This window comes from Glycine max, chromosome 3 (assembly GCF_000004515.6).
Source record: "Glycine max cultivar Williams 82 chromosome 3, Glycine_max_v4.0, whole genome shotgun sequence".
NCBI classification, from domain to species: domain Eukaryota; kingdom Viridiplantae; phylum Streptophyta; class Magnoliopsida; order Fabales; family Fabaceae; genus Glycine; species Glycine max.
Genome location: NC_016090.4, coordinates 5,917,663 through 5,936,353, shown reverse-complemented (window position 1 = coordinate 5,936,353; position 18,691 = coordinate 5,917,663). Strand labels below are relative to the sequence as shown.

The window sequence follows — 18,691 nt, the reverse complement described above, 5'->3', positions numbered from 1 at the left end:
ATATGGGAGCCGCCGCCCATGGATTTACTATATAATAAAAGAAAAGCCCAATGAAATCCCTGTCTATACTTCCAAGGTATATAATAAAAGAGAAGCCCAATGAAACCCCTAAAATGCCCATGGCTGAGAGCTTCACATGTGGCACTTTTGCTGGGTTTTTGGTAATTTTATCCCTCCAGCTTTGGCCTTATGTTGTATCTATTTTGTTTGTTATTTAGGGTTGTCCTAGTTTGATTTGTCTGCTTTGTTGAGTAATTTGCATGATTGTGGTGTTCTTAACCGATACTGACATGGTTTTTTGTTTACAAAAGTTATCAATTGGGTTGTTGCACTGGAATGGACCATTATTGGCTTTGATTGTTGTACTTCTTAGATGATTATCATAGTCAAAACCACATTATTGTGTTGTTGGCCAATGCGAAAATTAGGGAATATCGGTGTATACTGTCATATAGAGTTTGTTGTTTTCTCTATTTATTCGATAGAGCTGATGCTTTTCTTTCTGATTGGTACAAGATCCTACCCAATGCTTTTCCTTCAAGTCAATTATGAGACTAACTACCTTTCTGCTGTAAACCTGTTATCTATGTTTCCTATTTGTTAAGTTCAATGCAAACCTATTATTAATTCAAATTAGAGTGCTGCTATTTGATCACTTCCCCCACTAATAGTTTCTGTTACTATCAGCACCATTGATAGGATTGTTGTGGACAACAATTAATTCTGTGTTTCAATTGCTGCTACTAAAATATTTCAAACTCTAGAATGGTGCCTGCTTGGTTAAATCAGATTAACTTTATGCCTGTTTAGCACTCTTGATGCTTTTAATTCTTAAGTTTAAACTAATTGGCCAATTTTTTAATCAAATATGTTATATCAGATATGCATTTCCTTTTATATTTTTTTAGGTTTTGTTGCATGCATTTACCAAATTTGCTTCTATTTTACTGTTGCATTTTACTACCAGTCCTATTTTTTTCATGCTTCTTTGTTGTTTTCCTTGTTTATCACATTGACCTGATGCTTCTATTTCTGATTGGTACAGGATCCTATCCATCATTAGCGAGCAATTCTTTAAAGCCAATTATGTCAAACAATTAATTTCTTTCAAGAACTCAGTCCAAGACTGTTTGTTGAGTTTAATTGCATTCCTGAGGTAAACCTGTTATTTATGTTTCGTATTTTGTTTTGTTCGATGGAAAATCTAACCAAAAGTACTGGCAACTCAACTCTATTAGCTAAAATCACCGTGCTGCTATTTATTGGCTTCCTCCAATGATAGTTTGTGTAACTATCAGCACTATTAATACAATTGTTATAGATAACTGTTAATCCTGTTTTTTACCTGTACTATTGCAATATTTCATCCTTTTGAATGGTGGTTAATTCTTAAACTCAGATAAGCTTTAGTTGTCTTGAACATTGCTAATACTTTTTATTGTTAAGGTTTAACTAATGTGACGATTTTAAAATCATATGTTTATTTGGTCTGACCCAAAAATATCATATATGTATATCTGATATGCATTTCCTTTGATATGTGATTTGGTTTTGTGCCATGCTTTACACAATTGTTTTTATTTAACACATTGGATTCTAGAAACAATTGTCTTAATCCTCTTTGGTGTAATATTTGATTGGATCTATCTATATACATGCTCTGCATTCATCTCTGCCAAAACTTCAAATTTGTTTATAAAAAAATAACTTTCGATATAATATGATTTCCATCCAATGATCATGTATGAGGTCAACTTCCAATTATATTTCTGGCTGTGCAAAATTTAGGATGATGTTATCCTCCACTCTGCGCTTTTTTTACACAAATTCTCAATATCAGCCCAAGTTTATTATATTAGATACCAAGTGTCAAACCGCAGTGTGCATTGTTTGATCATGTTGCTGGCCCAATTGTCAGACCCAATTGTCACCTAGAATATGTAACATTAAAAGCATTTATAATATAATTATTTGCTATGCACAAATAACCCTTCAGCTGCTTACACACTTGTGTACCTTGCCAATGATTCTAAGCCCCCTGCAACCCTTGACTCTTCAGAAACAACGATTGAGATTGCATACTTGCCAACCAAATGAATCTGCCATTAATTTGAACTTTGGGAATATGCAATAATTTAATGCATGCAATTTGCTACTTCAGCTTCCAGTAACACGCTGAAGGAGAGGTTATATACCAAAGGATGCAGAAGCTTCACAACATTCCTAGATTCTCCTGTTTTAGTTTTTTTTCCTGAAAAAAAACATTAACTTCTGGCCATCCTAGAGATGAGCATAACATCATCAACAGCGTAAAGCGAGGTAAGCCCCTAAACAACTTTCATTTACTTAGCTTTTGTTTTCAGTTAACTGCTTCTCTCCACACCAAACGGTTGTTGTAACTGCAATTATCATGCCTGCGTTATTGCAAATGAGGAATCTAATTATGAGGTGATCCTGCAGGTTACAATTTATTACTGCATTCCACAACGACAAGGTGATATTCGAATCCTCTTTTACTCATATTGTTTTTTTTTCCTAATTCCTTTTAGCTTATACATAACACTTACCATTACCACATTTTCTGGCCAGGACTATATAAAAATACCAGCATTCTATCATGAACAGTGGGTGCCGGACTACCCCAACTTTGCCCACTTTCACTATGACAGAGCCTCATACCATATACGACTCAGACAACATCGAGGAAAATTGTTCTTTGCTGATGGCCTCAAACACTTGAGAAAATACTTAGACATCTACGAGTCAGTAACCATAAATTTTATGGCGTGTAAGCACAGATGGATTTTCAACCTCCATTTCACTCCTCCACTGGAACAACAAGCATGCGGCAGACCCCTACTGGCAACTAGAATGCATGTCTGGACTCTTGAACTCACACAGGCTCTGCTTGGTGATCATCAACCACTGGTAATCTATGTTAACTACTTTTACAATATTCTCAATTTTTTACGTAAAAAATTAACTCAGTTTAATTTTATGTTTAGAAGCTTCCACCTCTTGCAGCAATACATCTTCCTTCTTGTGGTTTTCATATGACGGTTTTAAGAAAGTTCGGCCCTCCATTGCAATGGCCAATCCTTCCGGTTGCCCCTGGCTTTCATGGCTAGTATGTTGCCCAACCATGGTACCAGTTTCTTGCTGAAGGTGATTTTGTTCATGGAGATGAGCTTTCATTCTACTACAAGCCCTTTGACGATATTTGGGAAGCAGTTATTAGAAAACAGAGAAATTGGGGTGCCAATCATGGTGACAGAATTTTAAATTCTATTTTGTTAGTTTACAAAAACATGTTTACTTAATTTTGATGTTGAATGATATCTGGATTTAAAATATTCAGCCTCTTAGTTTTATCAATGTAGTTGTTCTGAACAATATTTATATATGAAAGATATTATGTTTTTTATGCTTCAGTACTTAATCCTATTACACAAACTACATAGTTGGAAAAGTAACATATTAATATTTACCTTCTTAAATATCACATTAGGCAACCAACATCAATGTGACAACCGAAAATATCATTGTCAGTTAGACTGTAAACATGGATTACAGCTAACAAATATCCTGTTGATCTCATTCATGTTCATGCCTAAAGGGTTATATTTTTGTAATGCTTCATTAAGATTGTTGGTTTTCATTGTGGATGGTGGCCATATCAAACATCATCCAAAAAAAAAACAAATCAAGAGTACATGGGGTTTGAAAACCTTTCTAACAGCTCAGCCTAGATAGTAGAATTACGGTTACAAATTGAATTTCAAGTACTATATAATTGATATCTTTCAATTGTTTTTCAATTCAATTTTTTTTTACCCGTTGGAATTTTTGGTAGTGTCATGAAAATAATTTGAAACGATGAAAAAAATTTGAAATGCCCATTGTGCCCATGGCTGAGAGCTTGACATCTGACACTTTTGCTAAGTTTTTGGTCATTTTTCTTTACATTATTGACAAAACTAGAAGGTTCCAGAAGCGTTGTAGCATTTTCTGTTTTTGCTTCTCTTCTTATCTTCATTCTATTCTTAATTTTTATATATGAAGTATATGAGAATACCCTTTTTTTCTATTGAAAAATTAAAAAAAATATCGTTGAAGGGAGATAGTGCATCAAGTTGTTCACAAGGGCCAACTTGATCCTTTTCCCCGGGATCCCAAATGAGAAAACCCTAGGAGAGCCACCGACTCCAACTATCGTCCATGTGCTTTCTTTTCCAACCTTGATAATGATTATATTGCCTCTGCAAAGTATTCATATTCAAATTGAAATCCATTAAATTATCAAATACATAGAAGATAAACCCCAAACCAAAATTAAACCATAAGACAATAATAAAAATAATAATGATAATAATAATAATTATAATAATGATTAAAATAATAATAATAATATTGATAATAACACAAAAATTATATAGAATCCTAATCCAACTTCCTTCAACAACAATAAACTTTATGATTTTAAATGTAAAATTGTAGTGTGATGTAAACAGTATAAATAGCAACATGCTTTCAGAAACTCCAGTAATGTCCTCAGTTTAACTATCGTTACCTTTAGCTCCTCCAGATAATGTTTTGCATAGTACATAAAATAATTTAAATAATAATAATAATAATAATAATAACAATAACAATAACAATAATTATAATTATAATTATCATAATAATAATAATCATAATAATAAATAATTTAAATGTCCAATTCATTTTATGTTGATTGCCAACAAATAATTTAAGGACACATGATTAAATTAAAATTACTTTAGTTAACTTAATCAGCATGCATGAAAGTATATGAATAGAACAAAAATTTAAAACTTAAAAACATCGGTATAAAAAAAACATTATCGTAGTTCTATTAAAAACAAACACTACGCGTGTGAGACTTCAACCTCTGTTGGTTGCTCCACGTGCCTTCCTCTGCAGCCTTCTCACCAACTTGAAACCTACTTCCTCTGATTGCGTCATTTCCTCACCAACTTCCTTCCTCCATTTGCTTTCTTTCTTCTTCATTTTGCTTCCTCCGTTTGCTTTCTTTCCTCTTCATTTTTGTGATCTGTGTCTCTTCCATCTTCACTTTCACTTTATGTTTATTTTCAAGATTGTCATTGTAACTATAACCCTTCTTAAGGTTACATGGCAGAAATTAACAATGATATTTCTATCTTTTTTTTCCTTTTGATATCATGCATATTGACTTCATTATTATTATTATTATTATTATTATTATTATTATTATTATTATTATTATTATACCACATGCATTGATATTTCCTATCTCTTAATTTTTTTGACTTAAAGACATGTTCTTAATTTAATAATTGCCATTGAATTTTTAAAACTATACAAACTATTTTGCAATCTAACACGTCAACCTTTCTGTAACATTCATCAATAAAAAAACCTCTTCACCCGCTTGGATCACTGACTAGCTTTATAATGAGTGAACTGCCTATTCACGTCCAATTTTCACAGGTAGTCTGCAATGCTCCACAGTTCCAAAACCTGTTGAGTTGCTGCAAGTTAAATCCTTGCAAAAGCCAGCAATTAATCTTCTGTACCCGCTACTTCAGACCACCAAAACACAACACTTTAACCTGCACCCTCCATTTCAGGTTTACACAAACCAGTCCTTCACACACCCCGACACCATGAATTCGTAGTCATCAGTTGGCTCCAACGAGGTGAGTATAAATAGAATACTCACAAATTATGTCTATTCATGTCATTATTTTTTCCTTGCTTTTGATTCCATCTTTCATTCATACCCCACATCTAAATTTCTCATCTTGCCATGAGGTTTTGCCATTTGTCCGCTTCTAATTTAGGACACACATATTTGTGGTTTCTAGGTTTGCATGCATCGTTGTCTATCCACAGTGACTTGCAAGAATAGTTACAAAATTTTGTTTCATGTCCCAAATTGTTTTTCCATGGACACACGGTTTTATTGCTTAAATTGAGCTGCACTTCTGAATTATATCTCATTTTTGAATAGTTCCCATTTTTCACGCCTTCTATTTCAGTTCTTTCTGCATGTCATCCTTTGATCACTCTAGATGTTTTCATTTTGGAGATCTAGAACATTCTTTGATTTTCTGTATGTTTAGGTACTTATGGATGTTTTTTGCTGGTGGTATCATATTGTCTTTAATTCCTGGGTATTCGATTGGTTATGCCTTACACATCATCTAATATGCATGTTTTGTTTTGACATTTCCTTGATAAGAATAATAAAACCTATTCTAGAAAAAAAACAATTGATACTCACATTTACATAGTGTTATCTTAGACATTGGGTAGTGATGTCAGGTTGTGTTTATTTCCTGCATATTCGAATGATTATGTTTTAGAGACCATGTAATATGCATCTTCTGTTTTGACATTTCCTTAATCAAAAAAAGAAAAGAAATCCTAGTAAAAATTAACTGATACTCACATTGACATGGTGTGATCTTAGACCACATACATATATATATATAATATATCTTTCAATCTATGTCCACATATTGGCCAGTCAAACTTCTTCCATTTCATCAATGCTAAAATCCATTATCATCACAAATTAGACATTTGGCTCTACTGGTTTCGGTTGGATTTAATTCACCTATATTAATAACTTACTTGGATACTTGAATCATAGCTAATCTTTTGTTCTTTGCACTTAATTACTTAAGCATGAAGTTTTCATGATGCTGATTCAAAAATCTCAAAGCTTCTTCTATGACTTTCATTTTGCACCCTTTTATTTGTCTTATTTGCATCAGTTGTATTCACCTTCCTAGCTGTTTTGATTATTATCAACCTTCGTCCACATGTTGCACACTCAAACTTCTTGCATTTCATCAGTGCTGAAATTCATTACCATATGCTTTGATCTTTTGCTTCCTTGGATACGCACAAATTAGACATTTGGTTGTACTGCTTTTGCTTCGATTTTCGTACTAACGATGTCTTATATGCATTGTATATTATGTTCTTTTCATTATACTCATTCAAAACTCTGAAACCTTCTTTCATGACTTTCATTTTCTACCTTTCTATTTGGTTCTGTTGTTTTATTTTGATTAATATTTCGTCATCCTAATAGTCACATGTTAAAGAACTTAAACTCAATTAGTATTCAATTTCATCAACATCACAATTAAGGTCTGCAAATATTAATTTTCTTGCCTTCTATTTATTTTTTTTTCCCAAACTCTATCAACTGCTTCCTATTATGTTGTGCCAATCAAATTGATTAATATACATGTTCTTTTTTGTACATTTTCAAACACTGATTTATACCTCTAATTTTAATATTATCAAACCGTGGCCTCTATTTCTTTCCAACATCAACAAACATAACTTCTCTTACAAACACAATATACTCAAATGCTAACTTCTGCATTTTCAAATGGTCTCTCATTTCAGATCAGAAGTCCAATTATCAGCTGCCCATTAATATTGCAGTTTAGAGTAGTATTCCATTGTGACAGGGTAAAATAAAATGCCTACTTTGCCTACTTTTACAACACTATATTGGATATTGTTTTTCTTTTGCTTAACATTGTATTCTTCCTTTTAGGACACGATAAAAATACCAGCGTTCTACCACCAACAATGGTAGCCAGACTATCCAAAATTCGTGCAATTTAAATATGATGGGGCCACTTATGAAATCCAACTGAGGCAACACAAAGGGAAATGTTACTTTGCTGACGAGTTGACAAGATTCAGGAAAGAATTAGAAATTTATGAGTCCATAACCATAAATTTTCTTGCCTACGATCACCTCTCCATATTCAATTTGAATTTCACTCCACCAATAGACCAGCAGACATGTAGAAGACCGTGCTGCAGCTCAAGAAAACACTGATTTATATATCTATTTTTATGTAAAAGTTGAAGCAACGGATATGAATTTATCACGTCAATTTCTCTAATCTTTTTGTTTTTAAGGTATATAAGCAGAATCTAAATGATCTTAGCTTCTTTTATCATCTTTTTAACTCCTCTAACCACGGTTATATATATTGCCATACTTTAAAGAATTCATTCAATTAAATATTCTTAAATCTTCACCAATCGATCTGACTCAAACTGTAGCATTACACTATTAATATCTTCTTAATAATTTGGTTAACTCTTCACATGTGAGATTTAATTAACTTTTTGTAAACAGCGCTAGAAGGACCAAGAGTACTAAACTATTAGATATTAGTTGGATCCAATATATATAAATAAAAAGATATTATTAGTTCATAATAATAAGTTTATAAAGAGATTATTATTAGTTAACACTTTTTTTCAATTAACTATAAAATTAGCTAATTAAACTAATTTGATATATTAAATTTCACGAAGCTTTTGATTAGTTTAAAATATAATTTTCTGCAAACACAATAATGACATAATAATGATATCTTTGATTTTTTTTTATTCTACATCTCATTTACTTTTTATTTGAAAGATACATCCCATTTACTTCTCATTTTATACTTAATAAAACATTATTAAATCGCTTACTATATATTTAAAATTTATATTGCTTTACAACGGATTTAGGTTTTCCCTGTAATAAAAAAAGTAGTTTTTTCAGAAATAAATATTCCATTTTTTAAGTGGGAGCCGGAGGTCCTTATAATAATCGAGCTTACGTCAATCAAGGTGGCCCATCCATAATTTAATAAATTAATTAATTCATAGTCAACACTCATAGTTTGATTTAGTCAGAATTTCGTATTTGTTTAGAAGAATTAAAAATTAATGACACACCAACCAACAATCAAACATGACGTCGTAATAATAAGTAATGATATGTCAACATAGTTTTACTATAAACACTAATTAATAGTACATTATTTCTATGTATATCTCATCTTTCTGTATCTCTATTAAGTGTCAAGTATATAAGGCTGTTCAGCCATAATTTTCTCCCATAAAATATAATAAATAATCAAACATGAGGCGGGCGATTCTGGTCAATGATCATCGCAATTCATACCTCAGATAAGTCTCACCTCTGTTGGTTTCTCTGACTATTCGATCACTGATTAAGCCTCGTCAAACAAAACGATAAATGTTTTTATAATATGGGGAAATATTTTATTGAGGCATATTCTACTTAAGTAATACCAACTGGTTGGTCTGATGGTACTGACTCATATTCCGGTAAAGTCTCGTATTTAAACTTAATTTGTAAAAAATATAATTAAAAGAGAAATTTTTAGTAAAAATAATCTATCAGATTAATTCTAAATGAATATTACTTGTATGCAAAATAATTAGATATATACTTAATTTGTATCAATATAACATAGAAATAGAAAAAATATACTTGAGTTGTAACATTAATTTAAAATTTCAAACATTAATTTGTAGATAAAAATAAATAAATTAAAAGACAAAAATTATGATTAGTCAGGTTTTAGATGAATATTAGTTAGCTGTAAAATCATTAGATACTTGTATTAATAATATGATAAATTAAAAAAGTATACTTGATCGGTATATAGTACGATTCATTCAAACTTCAAAACATTATCATAATATAATGTCTCCAGTCAATTGTCCCTCAAACTAAGGTGTTAGTTAATTAGATTGAATCACTCACAGCTAGCAAGAGAAGCTCAAACCCAAATCCACCTACTCCGATGCTTCTCCCACCTTATAAATATCCTTGCATTCATATCACTCTCTTCACCCAATCCACTTCCTCCAATTATAACACCCACCAAAGAACCATGGCTACCCAGTTCCTCAAATCCCTCCTTCTCCTCTCCACCTTAACCCTAACCATCTCAGCAGAATACACAGGCTTTGTGGGCACAATAGACCCAAAGTCAATAGGCATAAAGCACAAGAAAACCCTAAGCCACTTCAGATTCTACTGGCACGAAGTCTTCAGCGGAGAAAACCCCACATCGGTTAGAATCATTCCCGCACTCCCCAAATACAACACAACCACAACCTTTGGTTCGGTTGGGATCTTCGACAACGCTTTAACTGTGGGACCCGAGGTTTACTCCAAGGTTGTCGGAAAAGCCGAGGGCTTGTTTGCCTCCACGTCGCAAACGCAGTTGGATCTTTTGCTGATTTTCAACTTCGCATTGACACAAGGGAAGTACAACGGCAGCACCATCACGTTCACTGGGAGGAGCCCCCTCTCGGAGAAGGTGAGGGAGTTGCCCATTGTTGGTGGAAGTGGGGTCTTCAAATTTGCCACTGGGTATATTGAGTCCAGGACTCTCAGTTTTGATCCCCAAACGAGGAATAACACGGTTCAGTTCGACGTGTATATTTACTATTGATGAATGTTTAATGTGTTTTTTTTTTCTTTTCTTTTTTTCACATTGATGTGCTGTCACGACTTTGATGTTTGTCACTTTGTTTCTATTTAAGTTTCCTCTTTTCATGGGGGCACGTGGTGTCATGGAATAAAGTCATGTTTGGGCAAATTTAATGAGTTGGATCATGATTCTTACTTTTATTTCTTATTAATAATGTCATGGACTCACATTATGTACTTATTATATATGTTTCAGTTTCTCTCTTTTCTTTTTCTTTTAATTCTTATCTTTCTCTTTCCTCTACCCATATACTCCAAAATTGGGGTGTATGTATGTTCAAATTCCGATACAATTCAGTAAATTTAGAATAATTGGACTTAACTACATTTTGATTTCCATAATATAACAAGTTTTTAACTTTGATACTTAATTTAAAGATTTTTTTCATGAGGGATGGAATAAAATTAATGGACTACATTGCTATGTCATAATTAACATTGTTACTTAATGATGACAAGATTGCATCAAAAATAGTTAAAGTTTGCGGAGATTAAAACCGAAGACAAATTTTAAAGGACTAAAATAAAATATATTTTATAAGACTAAAAATTTATTTAAATTAAATAATTTTTACAGAAAATTTTATTGTTATTTTAAATTTTTCTATTTTTATTAATTATTATTAATAATTATATTTGGAGGTGAACAAATACCAAGTTGGAGCTTTCTACAACAATTATCAAGAGTTATCTTCTTCAATTAATGAACTAATATAGATCCAGGTAATGTTAAAAGAGAGACTTTATTCTATATCAGACTTAAAATTAATTTATAAAATAATTTCTGCATCGATTTAAGTTTGAACCAGTGTAAAAAGTATCAATTGTCATCCTTATAAAAAAAAGAACAAGATAAATAGATTGTTTGAGATACAAGGTTAGTTAAATAGATGATAACAATAAATCAATAAATATAAAAAAAAATATAGTAGTTCGTCAACTTATCATTGAGACTAGCTCAATTATTGGTATACTATCAAATTATACTTTAAACTTTAACTTGTACAAAGTTATAAGTATTATTTTCCAAATCATTGCTTGCTTAAACCCAAATAATTTTACAAGTCTCTTCAAACAAACAACTCAGATATTTGTGGAAAAAAAATCCTCTTCATATTTATACCAAAATCACATAATTTGGTTAAGGGTAACGGAGAGTACTGATTATTGTCTTGTATATAAGACGGATGTAAAACTCATATTTACATTTTAGCAAAAGGAAGTATATATTCATACCTTTGGAGACGTGGTAGGTGAAGCTTTTGTTGACTTTTCTTTTTTATCTTTCCTGTGAAGATCCTGAAACCATAACAGATTAATTATATCACCACAAGAAAATTGTTATCTAACTATAATCATTTTTACCTATAGACGTAATTTAGTCCACGTTAGGCATGACAATTCTCCCTGCAATTAGGGGATCCCCGCGGGGACTACCCTATTTGAGACCCTGTGATCGGAGAAAATTTTTTCACTGGAACAGGGATGAAGATGAAAAATCTCCCACAACTAATTCGAAGACGGGGACGGGGACTATGTTCCCCGCCCCGCAGGGTCCTCGTATCCCTACGTATATAGAATTTTACCTATATACTCTCATAACTTATAATATGTATAATATAAATATAAAGGTTAATATAATATTTTACTAGTAAAAAAATATAAAATAAAATTATCATATATATAAGTAATATCTCACAAGTCACAAAGACACAAACATTACCCAAATCCTAATGTGTACTTGGATATTTCTTGGATGTTTTTATGCTTGTATGATTTTATTACTATTATTATTGATTTATTTTGGTATTTTTAGTCATGTTTTAAACTTAGAATTAAATCTTAAATTTATTATTGTTGAAAAATTGAGATAAAACAAAAGAATTGTATTTTTTTTATAATTTTTGACATTTTTTAATGTAAAATGGGGTCTCCAAAGGTCCCCACGTGGAGCCAAGGAATGGGGCAGGGAATGGGGACGGGACAAAAAATACCCCCACCACAGGGAACGGGGTAAGGTTCGGGGACGGGGACAAGGAACGGGTGAGTACTCCCTATCCCTGCCCCACGCGGGTGCCATGCCTAGTCCACATAGAACTCAAATAAACTTATACATACCTACATAGTGTTTAATGTAAGTAAAAACAAAATGACTTGTACTTATCTTTATATGTAGGTAAAAATAAAAGAACTTATACTTACCAATGTTTAGAGTAAGTAAAATTTATAAAGACTTATACCTATGGATACTTTTACTTATCTATATACTATATATCAAAAGAGAACACCAGGAAAATTATTGTTGTGCCCCTACCCAATAATTTGACACATGTCCATTTTCTTGGCTTTTTGGTCATTTTATATCCCTCCAGCTTTGGCTTGGTTTTGTGTCACCTATTGCTTTGTTTTCTGCCACCTGCTTGTTGTGTTGCCTTTTTTTTCTGCCACGTTGAGATGTTTAACCAGTTTGTGAGTTTGTCACTCTTTTGCTAAACCACATGGTTTTATGATTAAAGCTTTCCGGTTATTATGGTTTTGGGTTGTTGTTTTGTATCATTCTGTGATTGTGGTTTTTGGGTGGTGCTTTTGTATCATTTTCATTTGCTTCCTTTTTGTGACACCCTCTACCCCTCACATATATACTAACAAAAGAATAAAAAAATTAAATATTAATTAAAAGTATTTTTTAAAAAACATTTTTAAATACAAGCATTTCAAAGAGATAAAAGGTTCACAATCACTTTCTTCTACATCATATTCAAACTTGTCCAAATAAATAATAAAGTCATTGGCTCAAACAAGGTCGTCTAAGACTTCATACAATTAATATAAAACCCTATACCCCAATGTCACATCCTATCAGAGCGTTGTGTCTTGACGTCCTTCAGTACAAGGTTTCTTGAAAAAAATTCACCTAGTCATCTGCTCCTCCAAACACAAAGTTCAAGATCATCACAGGATCCAAACACAAACAACACACAGGGAGTGAGTTATCACATTCCTAACTAATAGAGAAACAAGACAACTAGATATACATATCATATAAATAAAATAAAACTTACTTAAACATAATTCCACCACTTTGCCATTTGAAATTTGCCTTTCAATCATCAATCACACTTTTCAACAATCAATCACATTATACAAAAATCACACACTCCGATCAAGACATAATAACACATCAATTTCATAATAAACAATTAGCAAGCGTATGCAACAGTTATGCTAAGACTCAAACCTATATGCAATGTGGTACCATGTCAGTGAAAAACCACCTTGGGGCACTTAGGAGTACATAACAAGACACACCACACAATGGGTTTGTCAGGTCACTCTCACTAAGTAATAGCGAGACCAGTCAGGGTCACGATGTTTTGCGAGAATACTCCAACCATATGGGATCAGCATAGGCTTAAATGAGCACTCAAACCCGGTGACCCGCAAGGCCTACACTCCGAAGAGTCCGTCAAGGCCTCTCCCTCCTGATTCAGGTCCAACCCTAAAATAATTTTTGCATGCAGACACTGCTCATGAATTTTACAATACCCACGACCTTACACTCGTGTTTTAAACATGTTCAACACAATTGCGCTACGATTTAACACTGGTTCCTAAATAGGAAACCTACATTTTCTCTTTAACACTGCGCATCAACACTTTTCTCAAGATAACACTGGTCGGGTTATTGTACAATTAATAGCTTACAACACAAGTAATTTCACATCAAGTGTTAACTACACACTTATCCACAACTAAAACTCATTCACAATTTCACATCTCATAGTGTCACAATCCACCATCACATGTTTACACGTATCTCACAAATTAACACATGTTCAACTTTACACTTATACTCAATCTCAAAAACAATATTATAATCTCAAAGCAACATGTTATTCCACAATTCATCACATATTTCATTTATAAACACTGCTCATGAATTACACAATACCACGACCTCACACTCATGTTTCAAACACGTTTAACACATTGCGCTACAATTTAACACTGGTTCCTAACTAGGAACCTATACTTTCTCTTTAACACTGGGCATAAACACTGGTTGGGTTATTGTATAATTCATAGCTCATAATATAATTAATGTAACATCAAGTGTTAAACACATCCACTTATTCACAATCGAATATCATGCCCACACTTTAACATCTCATAACATCACATCAACCATCTCATAACATTCCTAATGATATTCATAAGGTACAACATACACATGTTCATCAAATTTAACCATAAAATTCTAAAACTCCAACACTTAATAATTTTTTGGAATCATACTATAACACTCTATAATATTATTTACATAAATTATTAATATAAATACATACTTCTATATATATAAACTAGCATACATCATAATGAATAACAAATTTCAAAGTAAACTTTCAATGCACAAATTCTAAATAATTATATGAACACTTTGGTCAATTTCAATTATGATATTAATTTTTAAATTATATATAAAAAACCTAAAAAGCAAGAAAAAGAGAAAATAAAAAATCAATATCTCACTCTAAATTTCTCCTTACTTTATTTCATCAATTCATGTTAATTAGAAAAATGCTTGATTTATAGGGTTCACGCTCAACACAATAGCATATCAATTTCACAACAATTGGTTTGTCAAACATATATAATTCACAATTATAACTATACGGATAGAATAAAAAAATGATGGAAACACCCCAAAACCCATTCCAATTGATACTCTAAGGATCCCTACACATGTTCTCACTAATCCCCAATTGTGAATAACTCATCCCTTACCTCTAAGCGGGCTCACGTGTCTTCAGCCAGCGATAGCAGCATCTCTAGTGGTTCCCTGAGATTCCTCCAGTTTTTTCCTCTCTCCATGAATAATATCTCACAAATCCCAACGGTGAACGTGTGCGCAATTGAAGTTCTAACAACATGTCCAAATTTGACTACAATCCAACAGTTAACGAATCTGAAATCGTAGTTTTACCAAGATATTTTTGGGTTTTTGCGAGAAAATAAAAGGCTACAATTCGAAGGGTTTTCCTCTAATCTCAGACATGATTTTGAAATTCCCAACGGTGAGAATTCTGGGAATTGGGTTTCAAACCTGATGTTTAAATTTCATGACGATCCAACGGTGAATGAGTCTAAGATTGTCGTTTTTCTGAGACAGGTTTGGTGCGCTGCAGGAAAAGAAAGGGTTTTGAGAGGAGAAAAGAGAAAAACAAAAATGAGGCAAAGAGGAGACACCTGACTTAACATAGCTATTTATACGTAGGGTACTCAGCCTATTATTTGCTCTATATTTATTTATTTATTTGTTTTTACTAAAAAGGTTTTAAATTTTATTTACGAAAAAAATGTGATGTTACACTTTTACTTCCTAGCTTTTCTAGTTCTATTGCTTCTGCATTTTAAGGTATGAGTTTTTTTGTATGTTATGCATATGCATGGCTGTTTTTGTCGTGCCTGCATCTGTTTTAGTGCCTTTTTTGTGCTATTTTCCAGCTTTCTTTTTGGTTCTTTGCTAACTTTCCTACTTTGTTTTTGCCTGAGTTGGGTTTGTTTCACACTTTGGGTTTGCTGTGTTGTTTGGTTTGGTTGGGTGAAGTGAAGGTAATACTTTTGCAGCAACGTTGTTGTTTGTTTATGCCTGCTTGCGCTTCACTTCTTATATTTGTTGTTTAGAGACTTAAGGTTGATTCATGTTCTCTTATTGTTGAGTGTGCCTTTTTTCGATTGTTTTTTCCAATTTGTTTTTTCTTCTTTGCTGACTTTGCTGACTTTGCTTTGTCTTTCAGTTTGCGTTTTGTTAGGTGTTCCGTTTGGTTGTGACAAGAGTAAGATAATCTTTTTCCAGTGATGGTGTTGGATATTTATGCATGCTTGCTTTTCCTATATTACTGTTTGTTGGCACAGCAGAGGTTTAATTTTTCCTGGCTGATATTCATGTGTGACTCTTATCTTCTTCTTTATTATGAGGTTTTTTGTTGCTTTTGGGTTTACAAAGTTCGTTGCCTTTTGGTTGATCCTGCATTTTAATCTGTGAGTTTTTTTGTATGTTTTGCATGACTGCTTTTGCGGTGGCTGGATCTGTTTTTTTGCCTTTTTGTGTAATTTTCAAGCTTTCTTTTTGCTTTGTTGGTAACTTTCCTAGTTTGTTTTTGACTGAGTGTGTTTTGTTTTCCAATTTGGCTTTCCCCTGTTGTTCATTTTGGTTGTGGGAAGTGAAGGTAATATAGTTTTGCAGCAAAGTTGTTGTATGTTTATGCATGCTTGCTTTTGACTCCTTACTGGTTGTTGCCAGACTTAAGGTTGATTCATCGATTGCTTTTTCCAGTTTGGCTTTCCCCGTGTGTTTCTTCATTCGGCTGCTTTTTCCAGTTTGTTTTTTGTTTCTTTGCTGACTATGCTGGGTTCCATTTCTCTTTCAGTTTGTGTTTTGTCAGGTGTTGCATTTGGTTGTGATAGGAGTAAGATATTGTTTTTGCAATAACACGCCTGGATGTCTATGCATGTTTGCTTTTCGTCTGTTAGTGTTTGTTGATATGACCAGGCTTTAATTTTTTTGTTGCCTTTTGGTTTAGAGAGTGTTTGAGGGACACTTTTATTGGTTTGCCTATATGTTGAGATCTTATCTTATCATCTATTTTTATAACCACTGTTGCTCAGGTTTTTCCATTTACTACATCATAGATTTAGGAGCAAGCAATTTTATGCAGAGTTATGACATGTTCTCCTGATAAGATTAAGTCGATTGATGGTTTAAGAGAAACTCTTAAACTTGCTATAAGGATCACTGATCTTTGGTTCATTGGGATCCCCAGTAAGTTCGAACAGGCTAAAATGATTATTGTTGATTCTAATGTATGGTTTTTCCGGTTCTTTGCATTGCTATATTATTGACCATTCAATCAGCTATTCATATGGTTTGTATATTATAGGGAGATAAAATCCATGTTGTTTGTAAACAAGATCAGTTAAAGTCTTGGAAGGCTGATTTGAAGGAAAATTCTACTTATGTCATGCATAATTTTAAAGTGCTGAAGAATGATGGTAAATTCAGAATCTGTGATCATCAATATATTAAAAATCAATCACAAAATTCAAATATTTATTAGAAATAAGAAAAAACATATTTAAATTTAAGTCTTTCTAAAACGCCATAAATAATTCAAGGTAACCACAAAATTAAGTTCCACTTTAAATTCATATATGTAGGCAATAAATTGTGCCTCGACCAATCTTTAAAATTAATATGGTAAAAATCATACCGCGGGGATCTACCAACAGCTTTTGCCAAATCAGATTACAAGTTGAACATAGCCTGAAAATATGATAAATGGTCTCCTTATAAGGAAGTATCATTTTCAGTAAAGTGTCTCAATTTTCTCGCCACATTGGTATTATTTGTAACGCTAACGCATTTGTAGCAATCTTCCAAAGCAGGTATCTTAATCTTTCCTTAGAAAATGATTTCCCCAATTTTCAAAGCTAATAGAATGATATTTGTTATGATTTTTAAAGCATAGAATACAATTTATATTTTTTAATCTAGATCAGAAGTATTCAAATACTTTTCATTTAGATAAAAAAATATTTGAGTACTTGTCTGAAAGATAAAAAAAAAAATTATTCCCTGTTGGTTAAGTATTCAAATATTTTTTGAGGTTTTGAAGGGTTACAAAAAGGTTTTTAAGCTAGGGCATATCACATGCTATGTATTCATGCACTCATACATACTAAATATAAATAACTAAGTAAAAGACTAGCCTTAAATGCCACTCAGAATCTCTCAATGTTCAACAACATTACAAATGAAACAAATACACAAAGAAAGTTGACAAAGCAGAAGGCAATCATCAAACCTAAACTAATCTAAGCATATACTTTAATCCCTCTTAAAGAACCATGTAGCAAGTATCCTAATTTGCTTATGTTATTCTACGCGCGCGTGTATATATATATATATATATATATATATATATATATATATATATATATATATATATATATATATAATCTCTTTGTTTATTATATATCTTTGCAACCCCCCTCCTTAAAAAACTTTTGTAATATATTTGGATAAAAAATATTTTAGAATTCATATTTCTAGGTTTTCTTACATAAAATTGAAGTTAAATACCTTTTATTTTATTTGAAAAATCGTACGTACATAATCAATCCTGTATTGCTTAGTACTTTATATAGTATATATCTATTTTTATGTAAAAGTTGAAGCATTGGATATGAATTTATCACGTCAATTTCTCTAATCTTTTTGTTTTTAAGATATATAAGCAGAATCTAAATGGTCGTAGCTTCTTTTATCATCTTTTTAACTCC

The 18,691-nt window shown here is 32.2% G+C and overlaps 1 protein-coding gene and 1 long non-coding RNA gene across 2 annotated transcripts; both read left to right on the top strand.

Annotated features, from left to right (window-relative positions):
- The first annotated feature begins 5,392 nt into the window (after nt 1-5,392).
- On the top strand, nt 5,393-7,920 carry LOC113001227 (uncharacterized). The gene is made up of 3 exons (XR_003266553.2): nt 5,393-5,702; nt 7,432-7,497; nt 7,586-7,920. It is a non-coding gene; the product is annotated as an uncharacterized lncRNA (long non-coding RNA).
- A 1,605-nt stretch (nt 7,921-9,525) lies between these two features.
- On the top strand, nt 9,526-10,457 carry LOC100811628 (dirigent protein 22). The gene has a single exon (XM_006576417.4). It carries the CDS (start codon nt 9,654-9,656, stop codon nt 10,308-10,310), a length of 657 nt encoding a protein of 218 aa, XP_006576480.1. The 5' UTR covers nt 9,526-9,653; the 3' UTR covers nt 10,311-10,457.
- Nucleotides 10,458-18,691: the final 8,234 nt, after the last annotated feature.

Excerpts from the sequence above, each read along its gene's own strand:
- LOC100811628 (XM_006576417.4), top strand. The coding sequence starts at position 9,654 with ATGCTTCTCCCACCTTATAAATATCCTTGCATTCATATCACTCTCTTC.